The 27447-nt window shown below is 43.0% G+C and overlaps 2 protein-coding genes across 2 annotated transcripts in view; both read right to left on the reverse strand.

The window, feature by feature from the left end:
- Positions 1 to 246: 246 nt before the first annotated feature.
- dnai2b (dynein, axonemal, intermediate chain 2b) lies at positions 247 to 9362 on the reverse strand (the record flags this gene model as incomplete). Its single annotated transcript, XM_080835462.1, has 12 exons — positions 247 to 267; positions 1104 to 1337; positions 2115 to 2261; positions 2715 to 2850; positions 3581 to 3804; positions 4252 to 4374; positions 4671 to 4810; positions 5501 to 5614; positions 5981 to 6123; positions 6438 to 6559; positions 7015 to 7176; positions 9180 to 9362. 12 exons carry the CDS (start codon positions 9360 to 9362, stop codon positions 247 to 249), a joined length of 1749 nt encoding a protein of 582 aa, XP_080691588.1.
- Positions 9363 to 11910: 2548 nt separating this feature from the next.
- ttyh2 (tweety family member 2) overlaps positions 11911 to 27447 on the reverse strand; it is a gene marked incomplete at its 5' end in the record, with an annotated part of 72385 nt that continues 56848 nt past the window's right edge. Inside the window, 9 exons of the mRNA XM_080834149.1 lie at positions 11911 to 12543; positions 15205 to 15286; positions 15749 to 15937; positions 17989 to 18131; positions 18583 to 18675; positions 18969 to 19061; positions 22810 to 22865; positions 23135 to 23204; positions 26954 to 27026. Coding sequence (XP_080690275.1) covers positions 12463 to 12543; positions 15205 to 15286; positions 15749 to 15937; positions 17989 to 18131; positions 18583 to 18675; positions 18969 to 19061; positions 22810 to 22865; positions 23135 to 23204; positions 26954 to 27026 — 880 coding nt within the window. The 3' untranslated portion in view covers positions 11911 to 12462. The remainder of the gene's footprint in view (positions 12544 to 15204; positions 15287 to 15748; positions 15938 to 17988; positions 18132 to 18582; positions 18676 to 18968; positions 19062 to 22809; positions 22866 to 23134; positions 23205 to 26953; positions 27027 to 27447) is intronic.

Raw genomic sequence — 27447 nt, forward strand, 5'->3', positions numbered from 1 at the left:
CATTTTGCTCACAAACTGCCACAATCCCACACGTCTAATTTTTTTAAAATAGCAAAAAATATATCTTTAATCAAGGAAAGCAGCAGTCAATGCATGAATCATGCTTTGTGTCATTCTTGAGTACAACATCTTCTGTTGTGCATAGGCACTACTGTCTGTTTCCTCTCACTCTTTATTCAAAACACATCATGTGGCATTTCAATATGACAATACATTGCTGTCCATCCCCTGCTTTAGATTCCCTTTTCATTCGAAGTTATCTTGTTCCTGGAATAAGAAAAAAAGACAAAAGAAAATAGCACATCAATTCTCACATTAGCCTCAGCCTATAATTTCCTTCAATGTGCCAATTACTCGATCAGCCCCACAATTTCAAACCAATTTGCATGATGAAGAGCCCTTTCACTAAACACAAGCTTGGGAAAATTATAATGTACCATTCACAGCTAAAATGCAATTTTTCTGTTAACGAGAGGCACGACTTAACAAAAGTGAACTGTGACAGCTTAAGAGACCAGCAACGTGCTGGGGCTTGTTTTGCACTAATGATGCCGTGGGGCAAATGTCCTGACGTGGCTGCATTCAGACATTAAACTGTTTAACGTACACAATGCATTTATGCTCAGGCACCAGCTCCTGCGGCTATATATAGACACCAGGCCCCCTTATCTTCGCTGGCCAGTGGACCAAGACGAGCTCTAATCTCGGCTGGTGCAGCAACAAGGTGTAGTTACATCTGGCAGGAAACTAATGGAGCAGACGGAGTGGAGAAAACAACCTCCATCAAGCAGTAATAAATGGTTGTTCCTTGGTGACCATTAACCGAGTGGGTGCGCAGATTCAATGGATGGGAACTGGTGTTATCAAGGGTTATGTAGCATGTTCAGCCCACAAGGTGACACACAGAGGAGAAAAGGCCTTCTGTGCCACTCCTGAAAGACAGGGTTCCTTGATAGGTTCTTTGTGAAAACTTGAAATTCTTTCAGCAACCAACGTTCTGGCAAAATAAACATCTGAGTCTCACAACCCTTCGATTGGCAGGAAAGATTTCATGCAAGTTATTTTAAATTAGTAACGCAGACAAATGTTCTTGTTGCTCCCACCTCTTTGGCCTGCTCTTGCTCTTTCTCTTTCTCTTTCTTCTTCTTCTGCTCGGCCCCCACCATGTCGAAGAACTCTTTCTCGGAGCGGGCCAGCATTTCTTCGGGGCTCTCCTCCCCGTCCATCTCCTTCCCGTCGTCCTCCTTGCCCTGCTCAGAGCGGCTGCGGTCCTTCAGCCTCATCTCACGGTGCCGCGCCTCCAGGATCTTCTCTCGCTTGGTCTCCCGCTCAAACATCTGGCCAGGGGAGACAGAAGAGCATCAGGACGTCAGGACAAAGACACACACTGAAGTGGACATCAACAACCACACAGATCATCTTTAAAACCATCAATTAATTCCATAACACAATACGACGGCCATTTTGATTGTGGACAGCTTTCACTGCTGATGCTTTCTTTGTCAACTATAGTTACCCTTGGTACTCTAGAACGTTCATCGACTTTAGTTGACAACGGCACTTTCATTTTGTGGTTTATGATCATATCAAACATGGCCAGACGCTCTAAAACTAATCGTTGGCTTAGATATCTTTGGTCACTTCAGTGGATGGTATGGATTTGATGATAAGACTGCATCACTACTTGCACCATAAATTATTATATAATCAGCTTCGGTTTACTCTGGATTTACGCTTGGCTTTGCATTGTTTTATGTGCTTTTTAATGCTGAATGCTCACCCATCAGTGATAATCACACTGCATCTTTACTTATCGTCTTTTATTTTCTATGTGCATTCTGATTCAGCGCTTCTGACAACTCTCACCAACACACAATTACACTGATGGTCAAATAGCCATTTGACTAAGCAATGATCCTAACCATTGCAGTAGCCATACCTCGTCTTACAAATAACCGATACCCTGACATGACCCCCTACCACCACTAGCATGGCTTTACATTTGAACCGGCAACCACATTATCACATCACGGCTATGTGGCTATGTGAAATGTGCCATGTGCTGTTACTGCTGAGGGGTGCTGAGAGAGTGTGGGGCGCTGGTGCATTCTCACCGCGGTGGCCAGGGCCTTCTCGTTCCTCTGGAGTGTGCAGAGGCCAGAGGAGATCTCCAGCAGCGTGGCCGTACCCAGCTGGGAGCCGCAGGCTATGAAGCGCCCGTTGTCTTGGACCCGCATGCTGTACAGAGCCTCGTCACACACCTGCCGACCAAGACACACACACACACACACACACACACACACACACACACACACACACACACACACACACACACACACACACACACACACACACACATGTATACACAATCATAGGTTCATAGACACATATAAACAAAGTTATATGGACATACATACACACACACACGCAGAGATATGCTCACATAGACTCAAACTTACACATAACACCCACACTTAAAAGACATCAAGGCAATTCATTGTTGTAGTGCAATGGTTTACTCCTCGGCTTTAACACTACCAGATTTAGAATTTCACATAGGAGCATAGTCATCCATTTATAAATCTGCAGAATAAAAGAGACATTTACAAAACAGTTTTTTTATCTAACAGTTATCTAAGGCATTGAAGATTTAAAGAGTCTGGAACATCCCTAGGGGGGAAGAGGCAGCCATGTTGGGTTTGGGCCACATGTACCTTGAGGGTGAGAGTGGGGTCATTCTGCTTGAAAAGGAAGTCCCACACGTCTAACGTCCCGTCCATTTTGATGGTGAAGAAGACAGACGGACGCATGGGACTCCAGCAGCCGTCCAGCAGGTTGGCTGAGTGATACCTACAGGGGGGAGAGGACATTAAGTGGACTCACTAGTCTGTGGCTTTCACTTAAGGGTGCTGACTGCTTTCTTCGTCTCTGACAATGTCTCTTGTCTCTAAAATATGGTTTTAAAAGGGGTCATATTTGTGTCAAATGAGTTATAAGGCTTAATAGATTAAAAAAAAGATGCTATTATGATCCAATAGCAAGTCTAGGTTGGCCTCTTTACCTCCATATGACCCTAAGGCTGTAACTGTTTCTACTCAGATATTGAAAACATTTCTATCATGATCCTAAGATAGAAAAAAACCCTGCTCTCTCGTCATCAGTGACGTTGGCAGACATTGTTGGTCACATTTCCATTTCTGGGTCATGTTAAAATGAAGAGAAAGCAGTCTATTGGATTCAACGCCCTACATGAAAAAAAAAAACAGTTTCTACAGAGACAGAGAGTAAAAAGACACAGGAAGAGTCTGACAGTCTGTGACAGAGTTAACTCAGTAGCAATGAGATGGTGCTTAGAATAAAAGGCTCTTCATCACTTCATTCACAGTGAATCAGGTCACAGCCGAATGGGAATAATACTGAAAGCATTTCACAGCAAACCTCAAGTCTTTGCTTTCATACTCGTTTACTTAGCTTTCCAGTGAATCTGCTGAGTGTACCAACCATCTTCTTTTTTTTTTTTTTTTTTTTAATTCAAGTGACGTTGCTAGGCCTAACCTTACGGACAGGCACAGATGCTTACTTGGTCCACATGATGGAGGACTCCTTGATGTCCTCGGACCAGATCCGTGCGGTCCAGTCGGCCACAGTCAGGAAGTTCTTCGGGAAAAATGGGTTCCTCTGCAGGGCGTAGATGGGGCCGTGATGGCCGCTGTAGGTGCACACGATCTTCTCAGCGGGCGTCTTGGCCTTGCGGTTGCAGGACACCACCAGACCCTGCTCCGTCCCCACCATGAACTTGGTTGGCTGAACAAGGAGAGGATGACTAACCAGAATCAGTGATTTTACTCTTGTCATAGAGACAAAATGGTCACGTTCAACTTAACACTCATACTGTAATGGGTAAGTAACTCTTTGACTGACTATTTATAAGGCTGCATGGAGTAGGGGATTGAAATAACTGTCAGTATGTAGAAACTGGTGCCGTATGTTACATGCTGTGTAAGTGAAATGTGTGTTTGTGTGAAAGTACTGTAATTTCCTGACTATTAACCGCAGTTTATACACTGTTATAAACTGTTCTCATCATTTCATTCCCTTTTACTTGCTATTGGCCAAATAGTCAGCAACAGGATGACGTCACGTAAAAAAAAAAAGGTAGTTAATACATGGGTTTGTTTTAGTGGAAAGTTGGAAAATGAAGGTGTGTGTGTGTGTCAATGTGCTGTGGGTATATAGTCTCTTGTCTCCTACCATAGTGGTCTCAAACTCAAGAGAGATGGCCCCTAAAGCGTTCTCAAGTTTGCCTTTTTTGCTGGGGTCCAGGACCAGACGTTCTGTCGGCTCAGTAAACTTACGGATATCCCACCACAGGACCTGGAAAACACAGAACAGAGAGCGTCACGGAGAGAGAAAGATATACGGAGAGAAGACAGTAAATAACCGAGACTACACACATGAATAATGACAATGTAATATCATGAAAGACATTAAATGAGAAATTCAATTAAAAAAGTATTAAAACATGGCTACCTCAGGCTTACCCCTTGACAAGCTGTGTGTTCTTATCTACAATTAATTATTCTCCCAAGGAGGGTCAATCTGTTCTGTTCCTATTTGTGTGTGCAGTGGAGTGAAGTGGTGTGGGGATACAGGGAGTTCCACCTGCTCACCTGGCCATCTGTGGAGGCAGAGAAGGCGTCTGTGCCCGTCTTTGACTGCAGCCAGATGACCTTGTAGACGGGGTCCCTGTGGCTGTGTTCGATGGTGGACATCTCCACAGGCTGGCTGCCCTTGCGCGTGTCCCAGTAGGCTAAGCAAGGACAGGCCACGGCAATCATCAAGCACACACAAACGCAAGCAGAATTAAATATGACAGTACACAATGTGCTGCGTATATGCACACAGAGGCACGTACACACACACACACACACACACACACACACACACACACACACACACACACAAATGTTTGCAGTGTACACATTTCCAAAGAAAAGATAAAACTAACACACACACGCACACACACTATCAAAAGGCACACAGCTGAACACGACATGAATATGTCAATTCTATAACAAGCAATCCTAACCTCAGGCCTTGAACAGCCTTATGTAACCCACTCCATTAAAATATATAAAAAACTCTAGGCACAGGGAGAGGGAGAGAATGGGAGAGACATGGCTTTTACTCTTTTTCCAGACTGAAAAGGATAACCGAGACAACCTTCTGGGCAAACGGTGCAAATCTAATAGCTCAATGGTGACTCGTTATAGTCAAGCGGATGAAACAGGCTTTAGGCCATAGAGTTCATTTGAGAGCATGGCTTTGCAAGGTCTTTGAGCTGCTCTATGAGAAACAGAGGAAACAGGCTCAATCTCAGACCTCGGCTAATCTGTGTCTCTGAATATCAAGGCATTAGTCACTCACAGTCGCACAGTAAAAACTATTTGTGTGATAGAAGTTTACTAGTCTTGATTAAGGTGGGCTGTTGAAGACTCACCGAGCTGGCCATTGTAACTTCCTCCGATGAGGATGTGGGAGTCCTTGGGGTTGTACTCCAGACAGACAAGAGGAGACACTGGCTTTAGAGTCATCTCAGGCTTATTGGGGTTTTCTGCGGGAAATAAGGAACAAACTAAGCTATGGACTCTAAATATGAGCTCTCGCAGGAGTTCAAAGGCTCACAGCAGTCTAGGCCAGGCCTATCATTACGAAGTGGACATTTGGATGAAGCATAAAATAAGTTAATGGATGGATGGGTGGATAGATATGTAGATAGATAGATAGATAGATAGATAGACAGACAGACAGACAGACAGACAGACAGACAGACAGACAGACAGACAGACAGACAGACAGACAGACAGACAGACAGACAGACAGACAGACAGACAGACAGACAGATAGATAGATAGATAGATAGATAGATAGATAGATAGATAAATAGATAGACAGATGCACAAAACTAGAGGCTACCTACCGATGTCCCATATGTAGGAGTCATAGTTCATGTCCTGGGTAGTCCTCTGGAACTCAAGGGAGGAGTAGGCCACGGCCAGCTTGCGGTTTCTATCCGGGTGCCAGGAGAGACTGGTGGCCGTGCGCTTCACTGGGTTGGGGTCTCTGTGGGACAAAGCAGCAATGAGATCCCAAATGTTGCATTACCATGGCATGCTGAAACTCTTCAACATGAGATATTTATTACACAGCGGTTGCTTGTTTTAAATCTTTGCTACTTTGAAGTTCAATATTCATGGTGACACTGAAAGGTTTATGGGCTTTTGCATTTTTCAGTGTTTATGAGGAGAGGGAGAGTAACAGCTTAAGGCAACTACACAGCCTACAGGCAATAGAAAAACAAAACTCAATATTGAGCATTAAATAACAACAACCCACACACACAAACACATGGATGTGCCACTACTGCCACACTGCACCTGAAGACATTGATGGTTTTGGCCGAGGGCTGCTCCTCTGCCTCCTCCACCACCTCCTCTCCATCAAAGTACTCCTCGTAGATGTCAATGGCATTGTTCTGCTTGATGCAGTGCTCCATGAGCTGTGGTGAGGAGGAACACAGGTCTGTCATGGAGAGGGAGCTGCAATGACTTTCTCCATTTCCACTGTCATATGTCATTTTTAATTGAAATGTAGTCTAACATGGTTTTGATTTGGTGTTTCTGAACGGAGACCCATTATTGAATTGGATGAATGGAATCATAGTGTATCATATCATATTACTAAATATTGACGGGCTGCCTAAAGAGTCAACTTTGTACTGTATTTTGGGCAAACTTGTCATTGCATCATGCAATAAGGCAGTTACATACATTACCAATCTATACATGGGCCTCATGTTGATCACAGAAAACATTTAACTGCAGAAAAGCCCAAAACACACTCACAACACACACACAATGTGTAATTCTAGGAGTTCTCTGATATAAAACATATATATTTTACCCCCTGAGTCATAGCCTGCACACACTAATGTGGAGGAGGGGAAGCACTCACACTGCCCAGGTGCATGATGGTATTGATGTAGTTTTCATCCTTCTCAACTTTCTTGCGGAAGCGAATGGTCTGCTCCATCTCCTGGGGGTTGACATCCTTCGGCCAGCCACCCTCTGCATGGTTAATGCCTCGTGACTCAGACTCAAAGCGCTCCGTGTTCACCTGGTGGAGCACGGATTTTCACATCACAGCATCACTATATGCTGTAGGTAGACATACTTAGTAGGACGAATAGGACCAAATAAGTCATGATCACCTTTCAAAGAGCATAATAAAGTAATTTGTTCATTCTCACAACTGTAGGGATTTATACTGTACGTTTTTGGCAATGTCCGTCAACTTTATAAAAACAAACATCAAATATAGCTGCAAGCAGCGATGGCGGTTTCCTCCTTCAAACATTGCGAACCAGGGAAAAATGAAATTTTGTGACAATTTGTCACTGTATAGAAAAATCCATGCTGCAGACTTGCCAATGGGATATTACATTTCAAATCCAACATTTACAATGCTTTTGCCTTGAAGTTAAGACTGAGTGGAGGTTGTGTGTGTGCGCTTACCCTGTGTGTCTGTGAGAATGTATGTGTGTGACAGCAAGCTGTGTGTCTGTGAGAATGTGTGTGCGTAAAACAAAGCCTGCGCGTGTGTTAAGGGGAGACTGTGTGTGTGAGATTTAGGAGCCGCGCGGATGAGGAGACAGAGAGACATAGAGAACCACCCTAGCAAGTAGTCAAGCATACATGTTTCAAATATTCACCAAAAATCTACTTTTCATCTTACAGTCAACTTTTTTTTAGATTTGTGTACTAAACATTCTCAAGTGTCTTCATATGAACTTGTGATTGAATCAGAGTTTCACTTTTTGACCTGCAGATGTGTAAAGCATTATTTTAGCGTTAACAATGTATCCAATTTGCTTTATGTCAATCATTTTTCAAGATATGAAGTTGCCTTTGCAGTTTGCACATGGGAACAAAGTGTAGTGTCATCCAAGTGATATACCAGTTTGGTGTTGATATCTCAAAGATTAGCTGAGATATGACTTCACTTCCTGTTTGACCGCTTTTCTGCTGAATTTGAGTGGCTGTACCGGACAAACCATATGGTAACTTTTTGTGAAATTTGGCACAATCATTAAAGACAGTCTCTTCTGTATTCATACAAAGTTTCATGTCTCTCATTATACCACTCTAGCGCCACCAACGGGTCAAAGTTGGACTTGTGTTAACACACGCAACTTTTGAACCGTATGACCGATTTTCAAAAATGAGGTAACATTGGATTCCCTGGATCAAGACGAACTAAAACACCTATGGCGTAAATTTCACTCAAATATTTGCTGACATATGACTTCACTTCCTGTTTGGCCGCTTTTCAGCTGAATTTGAGTGGCTGTACCGGACAAACGGTTGTGAGGATCACAATTATTTCCATAACTTTTGTGAGGCTAGGTCTGAAGATCATCTCTGGTGATTTTGAAGAAGATTTGCCAAAAATTGTAGGAGGAGAAGGCTTTCAAAGTTTTTTGATAAAACCGGAAATAGCGGAAAATCTATATAACCGGAAATCGACGCCAAGGGGTGGGTTTAATTCGTCTTGATTCAGGGAATCAAATGGTCATACGGTTCAAAAGTTGCGTGTGTTACAAAAGTCCAACTTTGCCCTGTTGGTGGCGCTAGAGTGGTGCAATGAGAGCCATGAAACTTGGTGTGAATAAAGAAGGGAGTGTCCCTAATGAGTGTGCCAAATTTCACAAAAAGTTACCATATGGTTCCAGGGGCTGCCATTGACTCCCATTGCAGCAACATAATAATAATAGGAAAGCCTACAATAACAATAGGTTACCTCCTACCGGAGGAAACCTAATAATTACAATTGCCCACTGTATTTTGGAATTCAACACTGAGAATGAATGATAACAAATACACTTTGGCTATTCAGATAGTTCTGTAAAAGGAATTGGCCTTTGGACAATGTCACGAAACATGCTCTCATGTTCGGGCATTTTCACAGTACAACGACGCTGTAACATCATAGAATTAACAGGTTTTACTTTCAAAATCAGTTTTCTTGAGATTTCTTTACGCGACTAAGAGCTGGTAGATTGCAATTCTCGTTTCATTCAGTAGATGGAGATAATGCCACTCAAACAAGAGGTGACTAACCTCATGTTCTGACATCTCTTGCGTGCATTGTGTTGGCACATCACATGGATCTCTCTCTACAAAGTTAGCAGCTAGAGAGGGGTCGGGAAGGATGTCCACATGCAGCTCGGCTGGCCGGTCCGAGAAATTGCATTGTCGGCCAAACTCGCTGCGCTTCTTTGTATACACATACACAATCTCCATTGTGAATGCTGTGAAGTCAAAATGTATTGTGCATTGGTTGGTGTTGTGGAAATGTTGACAGTAAACAATTACCAATAGTAAACGTTAACTGGGCATATCTAGTTTATTGCCAAACTGACATTGGCTAACCTAATTGGCTAGCAGGGTAGTTAGCCAAACCAGTTAGCTTGGTAGTTAGCCAAACCAGTTAGCTTTATAGTTAGCTAGCTATCGATACACAGGTTAGGCTTTGGTCAACTGTACAGTACTATACTTGAATTCTCAAGACAAACAATAGATTCAGCTGTAATTATAATAATCACATTATTCTTACCTTCCCCTTGGGGATGAATGCTTTCTTATGAAGGTGTGAATTATTATCTCTCCCGTGTTTGAGATGTCCTGTTCTAGGAAGAACTGAAATCTGTCAGTAAGTTTACCGTATCCTAGCAACATCACCCGCCTACTTTTCCACCTTTCCTTTCTACTTTGTTGCCCAGAGCTGTTGCAAAGGGTTAGTTTGGCTGTTGAGAACTTTGAAGTGGATACAATTTAAAAACAAAGGAGTGAATTTCAGGGTTAATTTCATCACACACTACAATAAAATATGAACATCATGTTTAAAAGTACTTTAATTGTCAACACCGTTATTCTTCTCCCGAGAAATAACTTCACATAGGCGGGAAACAATGCACCACTCACTGTGGAGGGCACTGTTGACTCACATGCACCCAACATCAGAACAAAAACAAGGTAAACTAAAACCTGAAAAACTCCGCACATTGAGAAATCAGACAGTGGTGGAAAGATTTTTTTTTTTTTTTTAACAAAACGGGAAATATAGCCTGCTCCCTCAACAGAGAAGACAAAAACTTTCAACTGTGTTCCATTATGGACAATTCAGAAAATATCACCAATAAGGCTACACATGATCTTGGCACCACTCAAATTGCTCTGTAAGTTATTTTAGTTAAACTAGTCAGACTTTAGTGGCTTAAGAGCCTTGCCTGTGCTGTAGGCTACACACACACAAAAGAAAAGCACACAAATAATTTGTTATTATACATTTTATGTACAGAAGTTGGTTACTTCGACAACAGTTTTACCATGGCGATGGGAAAAGGGACTCAGGCCCCAAAGGAGGATATGCAAACAGGAAGTGTCATTTGATTGGCTCAGTGTGCAAGGAATGAAGTAGGATAGGACACCACGTGTGCAAAGTACCTCTACTGACTCATCCTTCACTTCAATTTCACAAACACTTCATTTCTATGATTTTGTGCTTTGATGGACTTGGAGAAAATATATGACTGTTTTAAACAGATGTTTTGCTAGTTGTGGGAATAAGTTGTCTGGGAAGTCCCGCCCCTCTTCTTCCGGCAAATTTGATTTTGCCTGAGAAGTGGGTCTGGCAAAGATTGCACAGCATTTCATATACAGCATTCTCAGGATCTCTGGGACCAATCACAAACTGGCTTTTGGCTACCTGGCGCGCCATTGGCGGATTTAAAATAACCACGTCTACGTATCAAAAGCGAAAGCAAAGAGAAAAGCACAGCAAACTATATACTGCTCTCACGGCTGTCTTGGATGATTTCAAAGGCAAGTTTTCTTTGAAAATAGAACAGAAACCTGCTCTGGAGCAATTCATACAGAAAAAATATGTGTTTGCTTTATTACCGATCGTTGTATCGTTGTATAGTATCGTTGGTCTGATTGGTTAAAGGCGTGTCCAATTACCTGAGTAAAGTGGACCTTCATTTAGAACTTCGCCAGACTAACTGAGCAAATGAAATGCAGTGAAGGGGCGGGGAATTCCCAGACAAGGGAATAAGGATATTGTGGTCTAAATATTGTAACATGTCAAATGTCAACAGCTCCGAAAGTCATTGCCTCTCCACCACCAGACTGTGTATTTATATCACAGATATAGCCACATACACACACCCAAATAAGCACTGGTGAATACACGTGTTCATATACAGAACAGTCTTTGTAAACACACACATAAGTTGGATTCATTCTGAGGCCAGAAAACTATCTTCATACACACTAACCAGATTGTAACAGTCATTGGTTGTGGGGGCAGGAGGTTAAAAACAAGGTCTAGGGGCGCAAAGGACATGCCAAGCTTTGTTCTGTTGAACAACATAATCTTCTTTACTACCAAATAGACAACAGGATTAGCATCCAGAATGTTAACAGAAAATGTTGTTAATGGGATTTTCATTTTTTTTATTCACCACCTTGGCCAAAGTAAAAATGATAGATTAATGGCTATCATAACAAAACTGACATTACTATCACTAGTTAATTTCACACTACACTTTTCCTATCAATTTACACAGAGAAGACTGCATGTAAGACTGGAGTTGGGCAAGGCCTCCATATGATGAGTTTCCACTGAGATGCTTTGCCAAACGTCGAATTAATTCAGACCCTCCCTAATGTCCCTCGTGCGTGGTAAAAACAGTTTCCAAAGCTAGAACTCTGGCGTTTTAAAGTCTGCTGAGATATGCTCCGTTCAACAGATGTGCTTTTGTTACCATTCAAGATCCATCTTCCGTCCTTGTTCATAAACAACCAGCATTTAAGGAAGACCGACAGAAGAGCTGGTGTGCGTTCCAATGGACGAAAACCATTCACGTAAACATTAACATTGAAGTGATATGACAGGTTCAGACTTTGATATGGCAGGGTTAGTTAGGCTGGGGAGTTGGTGGACACTGGAGGGGTTGACTGGAGGCAGAGCAGAGCAGAGAACATCAGGACAGAGGATGATGGGTTGCATTGTTGAACAGTCCTGAGACGTGGACTATGGTAAGACATGGACATGTGTTGACGATGGCGTGGAATCTCACACGCTTTTCCTCTTCCTCCTCCTCCTCCCAAGGTAATTGTCCAAAAGCGGCAGGCCAGTGCTCAGGCCACACTCTCTCTCTCTCTCTCTCTCTCTCTTTCTCTCTCCCTCTCTTTCTCTCTCTCGCTCACATACACACACATATTTTTACTTTGGAGAGATATCATTTTCTTGTGTATGTGTTTATGTTGACCGTATGACTTTCACTTTCAAGCGTGGAGAAGACACAGAGTGACGGGGCGTGACGGTACTCCGGCAGATCTATGCTTGGAAGTCGTTCCCAAAGTGTCGCCTCTGGTCCTCAGTCATGGACAGGTAGGTGGCCCTCATGGTCGGGGAGTACTGCAAAGACACGGGAGACAAACGGAATCAAGACTTGGCACTTAGAGAAATTTCCCACAGTGCAAGTTCTGAGGAAAGGTATGGAAACAAAGTGACGAAACAACATTCCCAATGTTTAATTTACCCCTGTAAACTCTTATTTAGGGGTTCATACATGTTATTTATGCATTATGAATGAGGATGTCAGTGCAAACAAATTAGATTCAGCATCTTCCAAAAGACACAAACATCAGAGATTGTGACACATCAGTTGAGACAGTGGAGAGGGGTAGTAATGTGTCCACATATAGCAAGCAGGTCTAACAGTGAGGTCAAAGCACCAACTGGATAGGACTTAGGCTATAAAAGATTGGGGTCATGGTGTAGCAAACAATTTAATAACTCAGAACTCCCATTCTTCTCAGAAGGGTCTCCTCAGATAAAAAAGGGGAAACAGACGGGGATTCTAGAATATTCTATAGAACTAAATAGAACATGTGAGGTAGAACCTCATGGAGTCTATAGAATGGCACATCCGGACGTGCACAGCATGCACAGACAGAGCTGTCTGGGGTCAGAGGTCACAGAGTGTCAGTCATGAAGTGACACCAGTCCATGAAAGGGAAACTGGGAGGAGCATTATAGGGTAATGGGAGGGGTTACTACCCTGTTCTTAACAAATAAGGAAATGGGACACATTATAACACACAGTAATTCCATACAGGACTGGATTGAAGCCATGCCTTGGGTGAGCTGGGTAGGATTTATAAACGAAGACAGGAGTAGGGTAGAGTAGTAGAAGAACACACAAAATGGAGAGCATGTGAGACGACAGAACAGACACAAGTAGAAGGAAAGCGACAACTTACTCGGTTTCTAAATTGCTGTGAGTTTATCTCCAAAAATTGTATTACATTTTTTTCAAGAGGAAGGAAGAAGGAAAAGAAAACATACAAACATAGAAACAAACAAACAAACAAACAAAAACATAAGGCTATTTTTTAATGGGGGATTAAACAGTAGACCCAGATAGATAGAGGCAGACAGAATAATTTCAAAGGTACTGTATAAACACAAAGCCCTAGAAGGACCAGCAAAGAGGAGACATAATGTCCTCTACAAAAAACACCAAAGAGATTTCAAAGGCACTCTTACAAAAGTAAAAACAAAACAATAAAACCAACACTAGTGTATTAAGATATGTGTTCTTCAAAACATAATATTCACTTTAAAGAATATGAAAATATATTAATTTATGTGCTGTTATACCTAGCCACCCATGCATTCACATGAATACATCTTTATTGACTCTGAAAGGGTGTTTAAGCTGATTTATAAAATCAATAAATGACATGACAAGTTGCTTCCTTTTCAATTAGAGATTTCCCTTTCAGCTGTTGCCGTTTTCCCTTTTAATCCTCAAGTTCTGTGAAGCACCTGTGACAAATGCTCGCTGTAAACACAGCCATATTAATAAAGAAAAACGAACTAAGTTGAAATGGTCTCGATTGAATAATTGCCCCCTGCTGCTATTCATTCCATTTTGACTGATCTGTCTCCTGCATCTCTATCTCTCAAGAGGTAATGCCCCTTGGGGAAAGGCAGCAGTCATTTTTTGGGGAGCTAGTTTAAATGCAGGCAGTGTCGTCTCTCTTTCTCTCTTTAATTCGTCTGGGGACCGGCATACGGGTAAGGCAGCTGGGAAGCTGGTCCTGAGGAGAGAGGGTATGAGTGCCCTGGTGCACAGGGGACATACCCAGAGGAGCACATCACAGCAAGATCTCATCAGGATAGGAGAGAAATAGAAGAAAAGATTCAACGACAGGGAACTGAAAAAGAGAGGTGACTTCTAATGACAGATATATAAAGAATGAATTCAATCGCAACTGTGTTAGCAACTTCCTCCCAAGGTGACAGAGGAAGGCTAAATCATTTGGAGTTTTTATGGCCACAACAAAGTTGAGAAGCCCTATGTGTGAAAAATGCCTGGTGACGTTCAATACAAACTATCAACTCCCCTTGCAAATCGGTATTCTTCATGTTAAAGTAGTGCAATTTCTCAGTATGTGCTGAGGCTTTCCAAGATGGAGCTTGTTGACGTGGTGCTCGGAATGTAAAGATTAGGATTTACGGAACAGGAGAAACAGGAGCTTCTGAAAACAGAGTCAGACTAAATCTCTAAATGTGCTAGCATTGCTCGCCTGCCAAGAACCAAATCTCCTCTAATCAAAACTCTACTCCTTAACAAGAAAAAGACTGATAGAGAGGAATGAGACAAAAAAATGTGTCTGTTTGTGTCAGTGTGTTTGTATGTGTGTCTTTGTGGGGTTGTGTGTGTGTATGTGTCTTTGTGGGGTTGTGTGTTTGTGTGTGTGTATGTGTCTTTGTGGAGTTATGTGTGCGTGTGTGTGTGACTCTGTGGGGTTGTGTGTGTGTGTGTGTGTGTATGTGTATGTGTCTTTGTGGGGTTGTGTGTTTGTGTGTGTGTATGTGTCTTTGTGGAGTTATGTGTGCGTGTGTGTGTGACTCTGTGGGGTCGTGTGTGTGTGTGTGTATGTGTGTGTATGTGTGTGTGTGTGTGTGTGTGTGTGTGTGTGTGTGTGTGTGTGTGTGTCTGTATGTGTCTTTGTGGGGTCATATCTGTCCTCATAAGGAGGATATGCTCTCTGGGACCCAACCTACCGAAGGGGGAGGAGAGCCTCGGCCAATCAGAGGAACGTTCTCATAACGAGGGTTAGCACCGCCAAATAGCACCGCCTGGTTCCTGAGAGCAGAAAGAGAGATAGAGACAGATAAGAAAGAAAGATAAAAAAAAGAGTTGGAGACAAGATGAGAGAAAAAAGAGGGAGAGAGACAGATAGGAAGACAAATATGGAATAAATCCACGAACGGAATATATGATTAATTAGCTCAAGTGTGTCACTAGTTAGCCTCTATTGCAGTGGTTCTTAACCTTATTGGAGGTACTGAACCCTGAGAGCTTCATCAGTGCATCCACCGAACCCTTCGTAATTTGAAAAATAAAATATGATTTCTTCAAACGTATGTATGTATAAAAACGGCCCAACATTGCTAGTGTGAACCGGGCCATACTGTGTGTGTCTTGACCCCTGCCGAACCCCTGAGAGTGACTCAACGAACCCCTGGGGTTCAATCGAACCCAGGTTAAGAACCACTGCTCTATTGGTATGGCAGAGCAGGCTCAGTGGCGCTAGGCTGCACTCACATGTATTCAGAGACTGGGGCGTTGCTGACGGTCTGGGTAGGAGGGTGGAGGCTAGTCTGGCTACCCATGCTGCTGCTGTAGCTGCAGAAGCTCTGCATGTTGCCATGGGTACCAGGGGTGTGGCTGGTCATGCGGCGTGCTGACGGGTTGAACGGATCCTCCTCATCAATGTCATCGTAATCACGTTCCCTGTGTAGGGGGGGAGTGTTACAGATACTATCATGGTTCTGTGACGGTGGATGAGTGTGAGGAACTATGAAGGTGATTATGATCGTGAGAACTTGTAGACTTAAACTGAGGACCTAAAGCTTAAATACCCCTTCAGAGTTAGGTCAAATTCAACTCACATGTGTGTGTATATTTACAACAATTAATTAAACATACAAATTATTTTTTTGTTTCTGGGCCATTCTACCGAATTGATACAAAGTCATGTCGGATATATTTTGAATTTTTTTATGGTTTATTCCCAAAACTTTGTCCGTATGTATATTGTACCATATCTAAAGTACATATATCTAGTAAAAGAACAGTCAAGTTTTATATTGTATTTTCAGAATGTGTCGGAATGTTTTTCCTCTTCCAAAAATTGTCACTACCGAAACATCACATTTACTATAGTAAAAAAGTATTATTATTGACCTGTTCAGATTGTGTTTCCTTCCCTTCTCTGAAGTGTATTTTTACAAATATTTCTTGAAGGTTTTCACAATGAAATCCATAGAAATTAATTTTTTACCAAATTTTCAAGTTCAATTTATCTGTTTCGGTAGTGACTGCACTGTTTCGGTAGTGACTGCACTGTTGGATGGATGTTCATTTCTCTCCCAAAATCATCCAAAAGGTGCTCTGGGCCTCCCTTTAGTCCACACAACACATATATTTAAAAATGATGGGATTGAACTACTTACCATTTCATTTAGTCACTACCCAAATCATCTGGTCACTACCATATGTTTCGGTAGTGACTGTTTCGGTAGTGACAATTCTAGCTAACTTTAAGCATAAATAAAGAATTCTAGCAAGCACACGGCTTTCAAACACATCTTTGAAGAGGTGCACACATACAAACATAAGATTTTCCATGAAACCCCAAAAGGTTTACTTAATTGAAGAAAACATGCGTTTCGGTAGTGACAATTCTTAAGGTTACATGTCGATTTTCAGACTTTGGAACACATTTATATAAAAACTATGGGATTTAGCTACTTACCATTCAACCATGAGGGACAGAGATGCAGTGTCACTGCATGGTCAAAAATGTAGAGTCGTGGCTAAAACACAGGCTCAGCCAATGGACTAAAACTCTTGTGTTTCGGTAGTGACATGAAAACTAGGGACATGATTTTTTGAGTATAGTAAATTGATTTAAAAATTAAACCCACAATAAATCTAAATATTCCAAGTTCTGTTTCAACCCAATCATAAAGATCTGAAAAAAAATTGAAAAGTGTTATTTAAAGGCATTGAAATTTAGGGTTGGGGACAGCTACTTCCCAATAGAAAGTACCCTATAAATGATGATTTTGTATATATTTAGCTTATTACTATCTCATGTAATGCATTGGGTTTATTTAGACCATAACATTTTCTAATTAAATATCTATGCCTAAATACCTAATTGTTTTGTAAATAGTTTTTATTGTTGAGGGACTGCATATTACACGAATTCGGTAGAATGGCCCTTCTACAAGTTATTATTATACAAGTTCTCACATCAAGTCTACAAGCCCTCGCATTTTTGCGACATATTTCCCTTCATAAGGAATATTCATGAAGGAATATTCATGCTGGTGCACTAATGGTCTAGTTCTGAGTTCCAGATCCAGTTTAGAGTCGTGTATGTGTACATTTCATTTGATCATTTACATGATGTAGTATATGAAGGGAATGTATATGCAATGTTCATGGTGTGTGTATGTGTTTGTGTGTGTGTGTGTGTATTTGCATGGGCAGATATAGAAGGTCACAGAGAATACAGTATGTATACAGTATGTATCACTGTCCATCTAGTGTGTCTGTATGAGTTTGTGTCTGTGAGTGGATGTGAATGTGTGTATTTGTGTGCTTGTATGTTTGTGTCTATGACTGTGTGTGAATGTGTGTATTTGTGTGCTTGTATGTGTGTGTGTGTTTGTGTCTCTGACTGTGTGTGCATGTGTGTATTTGTGTGCTTGTATGTTTGTGTGTTTGTATCTGTGACTCTGGTGAATGTGTGTATGTGTGTGCTTGTATCTGACCTGTTGGCGATCTGTCTCCAGGCTCGTGGTATGGCACACAGCATGACAGTGAAGGCACAGGAGGCCAGCAGGGAGAAGAGGCACAGATACAGCAGCCCCTCCACACCGTCATAACACACCCCCATCAGGGCATCCAGGTAGTCCTGTCACACAGACACACACACACACACACACCCCCCCACACACACACACACACACACACACACACACACACACACACACACACACACACACACACACACACACACACACACACACACACACACACACACACACACACACACACACACACACACACACACACACACACACACAGCACACACACAGGTATGATAACCATCCACAGAGACATTCACACACACACACACACACACACATACACACACACACACACACACACACACACACACAAGTATGATAACCACCCACAGACACATTCACACACACACACACACACACACACACACACACACACACACACACACACACACACACACACACACACAGAATGAGAGATATGTTCACAAAGGTTCGTTTCTAACCCTGACTTTTGAAACACAGACACAAACACAGAACAACATGTTCCACTGTTACCTTGTTCAGTCCCCTGCAGTCTAGCAGGGCAGTAAGCTGGTGAAGACTGGCCTCTGAGGAATTCAACAAATTCTGAATGCTAGTCAGGTCCCTCTGGAGATACACACACACATGCACACACACACACACACACACACACACACGCAAATGCACACACACACACAAACAAGGCAAGCATTTGAAATAGAGATCAGTCACTGAAACTTTTTTATCAGGTGTGTTATTGGTGTACATCTAGTTTCACATCATTAATGTCACTCAGGGAGGTTTACCCCTTAATGCCCACTATGCATTATACAGACAGACAGACAGACAGACAGACAGACAACAAGAACTTTCCCTCCATCAAAGAGAAGGGACGCATGCATGACCTTATGGGAGCTCACCTCAGCTGTGGGGAAGAGAGGCACAGCAAACTGCAGCAGGCCCTGGATCTGAATCTGCATTGTGGTCAGAGACCTCTGGAAGACCGTCAGGGACTGGAACGGAGGACAAATGTCACCTTAGAGAGTCCATTGACAAGCTATAATGCCTCCTGATCGCATAGAAAACTGTTCTGAGACCAGTTCTTCTGCTGGCACATTTAAATATAACTTAATAATAAGCAAGATTTTAGTTTGTTGAATCAGAAAGTCGCACCTTTAGCCCTAGTTTTAGTTCAAGCACTTTCAGCCTCAGGTTTAATTCCAGTCTACACCAACAGGGGGCACTAATCACCAAATAATAACAGCGAGACGGAAACACTTAACGACAGGAAGTGAAACTGACACTAACTGTTACTAATTCACCACCTCTTTACAGAAAATGACAAGAATATTCCTTTAACACGCCTGTAGAATACAATCCTGTTCTGACCTAAGGGAAATTGTGTCACTATAGTGTTTGCTGTACATACCCACTAATTTCTATACATAAATTAAACAGAAGTGACTTTACAGCACTGCTGCTTGTTTATAAATCCCTAAATGAGGCTGTTGCAAAATACCTCTCAGATATGTTTCAGCAGTAAACCAGTGGAGAGACATATGTTGGTAATACCTACTACAGAACCAAAACATGGAGAAGCAGCTTTTTGCTGCTATTCTTCTCAGCTCTGGAATCGACTTCCTGATCACATCAAAGGTGCACCAACTGTGTCATATTTAGACTTAATATCCAACTGTTCTCAGAAACTTTTCGTGAACTTATCGAAAGTACAGTACTATATTTTGTATTTATATTTTATCCTATGCTCTATTAGCTGGTCTAATACCCATCCCTAGTGCTCTCCTTATTTTACTGTGCTCTTTTAACTCTTTTAATGTACTTTCAAATTGATTTAGTCAAAAGCACCATTTCTGCGTGGCACGTGTCTGCCTGGGCTCTGCCTTGGTATGTGTCTGGCATGGAGTTGGATTGAACAGACACAGGCATAAAGTAATGCCTTGAAACAAACAGGGTGACCCTGAAAAGTCTAAAATGCCCAAGGACCTGCAATAATGTTCTGTGCTTGGCTTTTGACTATGGTATTTTCGTAACTAGCCAACGGACTGGAATTGTGGTCTTACTCCTGTCACTTTTGTCTCTATGCCCGGCTTTTGTTGGACACACCGGGTGCCAAACCCCGATGCACATTGCCCTGTGGGATCTCCACACCCGTGTGGCATGACAGAGTCTACACCAAACGCTCGGACTCAGAGCAAAACTAAACTGAACAACGTGCACTCTCAGGCCCTGTGCTATACTTATCTGGTCCAGTGGGGCGTCAAAGATCAGATAATCATCACCGTAAACGCTGAGGTATACTTGATGTACTTATCCATACCTGTATAACACTAACCTATACGTCGGACAAATCTGTAACACTAACCTATACATCTGAGACATTTATACACTAACCTATAGGCTTTATCTGTCACATTTACAACACTGACCTATAGGCTACATCCGACACAATTATAACACTAACCTTTAGGCTACATCCGACACAATTATAACACTGACCTATAGGCTACATGCGACACAACTAACACTAACATACAGGCTACATCTGACACATTTATAACATTAACCTACAGACCACTATATAGTAGTATAGTATAACTTATACATCCAACACAATTATAACACTAACCTATACATCGGACTCCAACATTGTGTCCAGTGTATGTATCCGTTATTCCTTTAAGTAATAAGTAAGTAAGTAAGTGATGGGTACTTATTTATTTAGTTAGTTACTCATGTATTCACTACTGTACAGACAGAAAAGCAATATTGATCACACTACTGGACAAAGCCCTGAACAGTGACATTGAAACGGTTCAGTCACCACAAGCCGCCTAAGCTTTCTCACATCCACAACTATTCAAACCAAGCCCTCAAGCTCCCTCCTGAAATTGGTGACAATTTCGGAGGAGAAAACCACCTTCCAGATAATTATCTGCGCAATCTCCACATTAGGCATTCTGAAGCGAGCGACAGACAGACACAGCCAGTTATCCGTGACCGGCACACAGGATCTTGTCTGATTGAACCACTTTTTTTTCTCTCTCTCCCCACCGCTTTCTTACTGTCTCCTGTTATCTCGATGGTGCGCCTGCACACAAATAAATGACCAAAGAGAGCTCAGGCCATTGTTCTGAGCCAGATTTAATTAGGCTATGTGATGCACAGCGGACAGGGGACAGAGAGAGAAAAGGGAGAGACGGATCAGAAGACCTCTGAAGAAAACAGAGAAATGGTAGAAGAGAAAGGAAGAGTTGATACAGATGTGAAAGAAACATAGATAATAGAGTGGTGTGAATAGAAATGGAACTGAATAACCATCAGACAGTGACACTCACTGTGCAGTAGTGTTTGTTTAATATGCCTTTTGGGCAGGAATGGGCGGAGGGTGGCAGAAAAGGGTGGCTTGTGTTGGGGAAATACTAAATATGAAATCAAAAATGAGTACCAAAAATAAAGAAGACAGGATAGGACAGACGATATGAAATATGTTATGCAAGCAGATATATTCTCCATGAACCCAACGCCCTCTCCAAAGCCTCTGCTCTCCTCTAGGCCCTGAGTCACGACCTTGAACACCTCATTAGCTTGGAGCTGAAAACCCAAAGGCGCTAATTACATGGCTATAAAGACGCTAAGGGCTATAAAGTTAGTGGAGTTAGGTGCTGTGGCAATTAGTTTGGCTTCAATGAAGGGTAACTTGGCACAGGAAATGCATGACCTAAAAGCAGCAACGAATGTAAAGCAAACCTCAGTGTGCCAAAGTGGGTTGGTGAGTGTGTGTGTGTGTGTGTGAGTAGAAATGTGTAGGTGTGTACTTGAGAGAGAAACAGAGAGGCTTTTGAGTGTACTGTAATAGTAAAGGTGCCAGCGAGCATGAATGTATGTTTGTAGTCAGTAGTTGAAATGTGTGTGTGTCTGTGTATGTGTGTTTGTGTGTGAATGAAAGAGAGAGATGGAGAGGGGTGTGCGTGCGTGCACGCGTGTGTGTGTGTGTGTGTGAGTGTGTGTGTGCATATGTAGGAGAAGGGGGGGGGGGGGGGGGGGTAGGTGACTGTGAGCATGACCTCTTGTTATCTTCTCTGGCCTCCTCCTCCTCTCTCTCACTATTGATCCTGAGGGCATGTCTACCAGTGCACAGTAATGGAATCTGAGGGCAAGGGCCAGATATTGGGCGCAGAGGACCTTTTTTTCTATCTTTCCCACTTTCTCCTGTCTGACCTAAAAAGAGAGGGGAAGAGTGCAATCTTTCTGGAGCTGAGAGAGGGAGAGAGGGGAAGAGTGCAATATCTCTGGAGCTGAGAGAGGAAGAGAGGGGCAGAGGGAGAGAACGAGGGAGAGAGGGTAAGAGTGAAATCTTTCTGGCGCTGAGAGAGGAAGAGAGAGGCAGAAGGAGAGAACGAGGGAGAGAGGGGAGCACAGCTTTGGTTTAAAAAAAAAGGAAAGAAAGTGAGAAAAACAACAGGCGGGTTGCAAAGTGGAAGAGGCCAAGATAAAATTAGAGTGTGTGCTTGTGAGTGTGTGTGTGTGTGTGTGTGTGTGTGTGTGTGTGTGTTTGTGTTTGTGTTTGTGTTTGTGTGTGTGTGTGTGTGTGTGTGTGTGTGTGTGTGTGTGTGTGTGTGTGTGTGTGTGTGTGTGTGTGTGTGTGTGTGGAGCTGGAGCTAGACTGCTAGAGGAAGCCCTAGAGAGGGAGGACAGGGCTGAGGTGCGATGAGTGTCACGAAAGCGTAAACTAAGGCTCACCTGCTGAAAAGGGTTGGGTAGAGTCTGACTACAATACAGGTAGTAATGCACAATATCTGTAAGAGAGAGAGAGAGAGAGAGAGAGAGAGACAGAAACAGAGACAGAGACAGAGACAGAGACAGAGACAGAGAGAAACAAAATCAAAGAACAGTAAGTCAACGGAAAGTAAAAGTGATAAACATTATAACTATTATAACCACCATCAGAGTGTCTAAACAAAATACATTTAGATTTTGTCTGTATAAATATCTATAAGTGCTATATTGCGCCTAATTACTGTGATACAGTATTGATTATATTCGACTGGCCAGTCAGAGAACTCACCCGATCTGATCAACTCCTTAGTCCTGTTCATTATGAACTTGTCTGGTGATACACAGAAGTCACTTGTACCCTGAAAAGATAGAGTCATCAATACATATACAGCATAAAGGGTACCTCTCCCACACACACACAAACACACACACACACACACACACACACACACACACACACACACACACACACACACACACACACACACACACACACACACACACACACACACACTCACACACACTCACACACACACACACAAACCACACACACACGAACATCTACACACACCTAAACACACACACACACACACACACACACACACACACACACACACACACACACAAAATTAGTGTTAATCCAAATCAGTAACATACATACTACGGTGTTCACAGACTCATAAGTGCATCTCTCCAAACATGCTCTGTCTATACGGGTCCCTTGGTAGGTCAATGTACAGAGGGCAGGGAGGTTGGCCAAGACCTTAACACATGCACACACACAATCACAATCACTACCATAAATGCTCTGGGGACATGTTCACACACGCACACTGATGGACACACACACACACTGATGCATGACAAGGAATACATGTATATGAATGTGAACAATAGGATACACATTAAGACAGCCCTTTCTGCCACACAGACACACACACACACACACACACACACACACACACACACACACACACACACACACACACACACACACACACACACACACACACACACACAGCACACACAGCACACACACACAGCTGACCACTTCCCTAATGGGTTGAGCTGCTTGGATCACCTCCATCCACAGCTGACCACTGAGCTCTACGCTGGCCATAATTGGCTGGTGGGCAGCTGCTGATGTGCCTGCGTGAGCAATTACCCAGCCAGTGAGGGTGCAGCCTGAGCCAGAGATCCGCTCTGCTCCCAGTGACCCGCACTCACCGTTAACATGCTCTTACCCACCGCTTCACATCCTCCCACACATACACACACACACACACACACACACACACACACACACACACACACACACACACACACACACACACACACACACACACACACACACACACACACACACACACACACAGATATACACACACGCACACAGATATACACACACCACAAACACACACACACACACACAAAATAGATATTTACTTTATTTCTCTCTCTCTCTCTATTTTTCACACAGACACAGACACACACACACACACACACAAACACACTGTACACAGATTTAGGTATTTGCTCTCTCTCACATAAACACTTTGACTGAAAAAAAAGAAGCACATTCTTCTTTGCACAAAAATAAACTGCCGTTGCATACAAACAGCCATCATCCAGAACCATAACCATTTAGTTCAACCCTTTATAAACACACCATGACACTCAGTGCCCTCTTCACAGGGCTATAAAAACCGCTGGGGATACTAGACCACAAGAATCTGGGAGAGAGAAAGAGAGAGAGAGAGAGCGACGTGGAAGTGGAAAGACACAGTTCGGAAGTGTGGGGAGAGCATAGTGACCACAGGCTGACTTGTCCCCATTCACAGCCAACCTGACCGCACTATGACTTGGGCGCTAAGCGGACACCCGTTGCGCCAGACTACGCACTACCGACATCACAGAACAACATTCCCGTCCACTGGAGCGAGCCAGCCATGCTCAAGTTTCCAAACCACCCCACCGGAAGTTTCTAAAGCGCTCCCTGGCTCACTGGCTGTGAGAGCAGAGTGGGTTGATTCGATTTTCACAGCAAATATGCGAGGTGGACGAAATTGGATTGGCCCTGGATTTCAGATGTGCTCAAACTGCCTTGACCTGGTTCATCCTCTGCATGGAAATGGCTGCTTAATTGGATGTGTGCATTTTTTTTTCCTCTGCCGTGACGGCACTGTGAAGTTCTCTCATGCTTACGGTCACGAGAGTCTAAACCGTGGAAGCTTGCATGTGGCATAGGAGAGTGTGTCATATAGAGGACGCCCCATGGTTAAAAAACAAAGGGGTGGTCAGTGTGTTACAGAAAGGTTAAAGGTTACAGTTAATAAATGGGGGCTAATTATTAGCACCTTATAAAGAATTTATGACTGTTTTGAATTCACAATCCCAGTAAATTCCCTGGGAAATTCAGTTAAAGTGTCAGGCAGTGCTGGTCGTCAGAGCAACAATAAAGCTTTATGTGAGACCGTTCACAAACCGCTCGGAGACTGGTCCCGAGAGTAAAGATTTGGTGGTGTCCAAAACCAAATGAGCATTTTGAATTAGCAGTCAGGAAGCTTACTTCACGTTCACTCTGAGTGTTACTTACTTACTTTCTTTCTTTTTCTCTCCCCCTGTATGTTCTACATAGTAATAGAAATTAATCTTTTTTTTTTTTTGCAAACCTGACGAGAATTGCTTTCAATTTGACAACAGGTACACACATCTATAAAGATGCACATAAACCTTTGCATCTTAGTGTCAATAAAGGTTCATAGGGGCATCATAGCGGACTCTCCATCGTCTGCTTTGAGAGAACAACTTGAGAGACACTATTGATGTAAAGCATACAGGCCAGCAAGTATTTCAGAACAACAAGTCCTCTTAGTATTCACTTGCCTTCTTCCTGTCTCAAACGCAGTGAGAACTAAACCTCGCTAGCAGGGAGCTGTGATGACATGTTCCGCTATTGTTGAGCGTGATCAAAGTCAAAGAGGACATATTGCCACCACACGTTTGGGACATCATCCAGGAAGACTTTCTTTTTGCCATCTTTTTTTCTCTCTTCTTCCTTTTCTGTTCCCTTCATTGTTGCGTCTGTGTGTCTGTGTGTGTGTCTGTGTGTGTGTGTGTGTGTGTGTGTGTGTGTGTGTGTGTGTGTGTGTGTGTGTGTGTGTGTGTGTGTCTGGTGCATGTATGTGTTTCATGTCTCAGCAGCACAGCTGTGCAGAGGAAATCCTGTAGGATAATCTGGGGATCAAACTTTATTTGGGGCTTCGGTACATCAATGCCATACTCCACAACTTATCATCAGGGGGCCATACTACTGACAAACAGACAGACAGAAACACACACACACACACAAACTCATCCAAAAACTGAAATGAAAATGTTCTCGAAAACAAACATGTAAATACTAAAATTGTATATTATACACACACAGACACATACTTACTGACACACACTCTCTCTCTGTCGCTCCCTTACACACACAGACACACACAGACACAGACACACACACACACACACACACACACACACACACACACACACACACACACACACACACACACACACACACACACACACACACACACACACACAAATACACATACACATACACATACACATACACATACACATACACATACACATACACACACACATACACACACAGACACACACACACAATTCTTCAGCACAGGCAGCACTAATACCTTGAGGCGGTTTGCCAGAAACAGCTTTGGGGCTGCATAAATCCAAACACACTCCATTACTCTAGCAGGTTCTTTTTATCTCTTATTTGCTCTCCAGATATGACCACTCCTATTCACGTCACTCAGGTGTCTCTTGCCTTTCTTAACATCCCAAGATGCACCTGAAATTCCGACACTCACACTTTACGTATGTGGGGGGCATTCTGTGGTGATTTAGTGTTATTATAAATACAAATAGGAGTTCTGTTTGTGTAAATGCAGGTGTCAGAAAGAGCAGTTGTTTGATTGATTGACAGACAGACAGACAGACAGACAGACAGACAGACAGACAGACAGACAGGCAGGCAGAGAGACAGACGGTCGGTCGGTCGGTCTGACGGTCAGATAGACAGACAGATCCTTACCACAGCAGCAGCGATTTCGGCTCCCAGCGAGGCCCAGCTCAGGATCAGTGTAAGCACCCCAAAGACCATCATCCTGCAGAGGGAGACACAGAGGACCCAGAACTCAGACAAAAGACCACGCTGAAGCTCACCCCTCCCGTGGCCATTAGGACTACTGTGCACTTGTCAATAAAGACACAATCATTCTGCAGAGGGAAAACAGGGGACAAAGACCTCAGTCCTGATAGGACACTGAAGACCCTTACCCTAACCCTTATCATAACTGCTGTGCAACCATGAAAAAACCATCCTCCCCGAGGGGACAGCGAGGACAAAGACCTTAGACACGGGGGGAGGACGCTGACGTGAACTAAAAACAACGAAATACAGTCCAAATTTCACTGCCCATTTATGTAGATGCACATACTCCACACACAGATCTGACTGAGCATGAACACCGAACTGCAAGAGGCATTGTTCGAGCCTCCATAAGCACACTCAAGAGAGCGCACGTG

This window comes from Sprattus sprattus (genome assembly GCF_963457725.1).
Source record: "Sprattus sprattus genome assembly, chromosome: 3".
In the NCBI taxonomy this organism is placed as follows: Eukaryota; Metazoa; Chordata; class Actinopteri; order Clupeiformes; family Clupeidae; genus Sprattus; species Sprattus sprattus.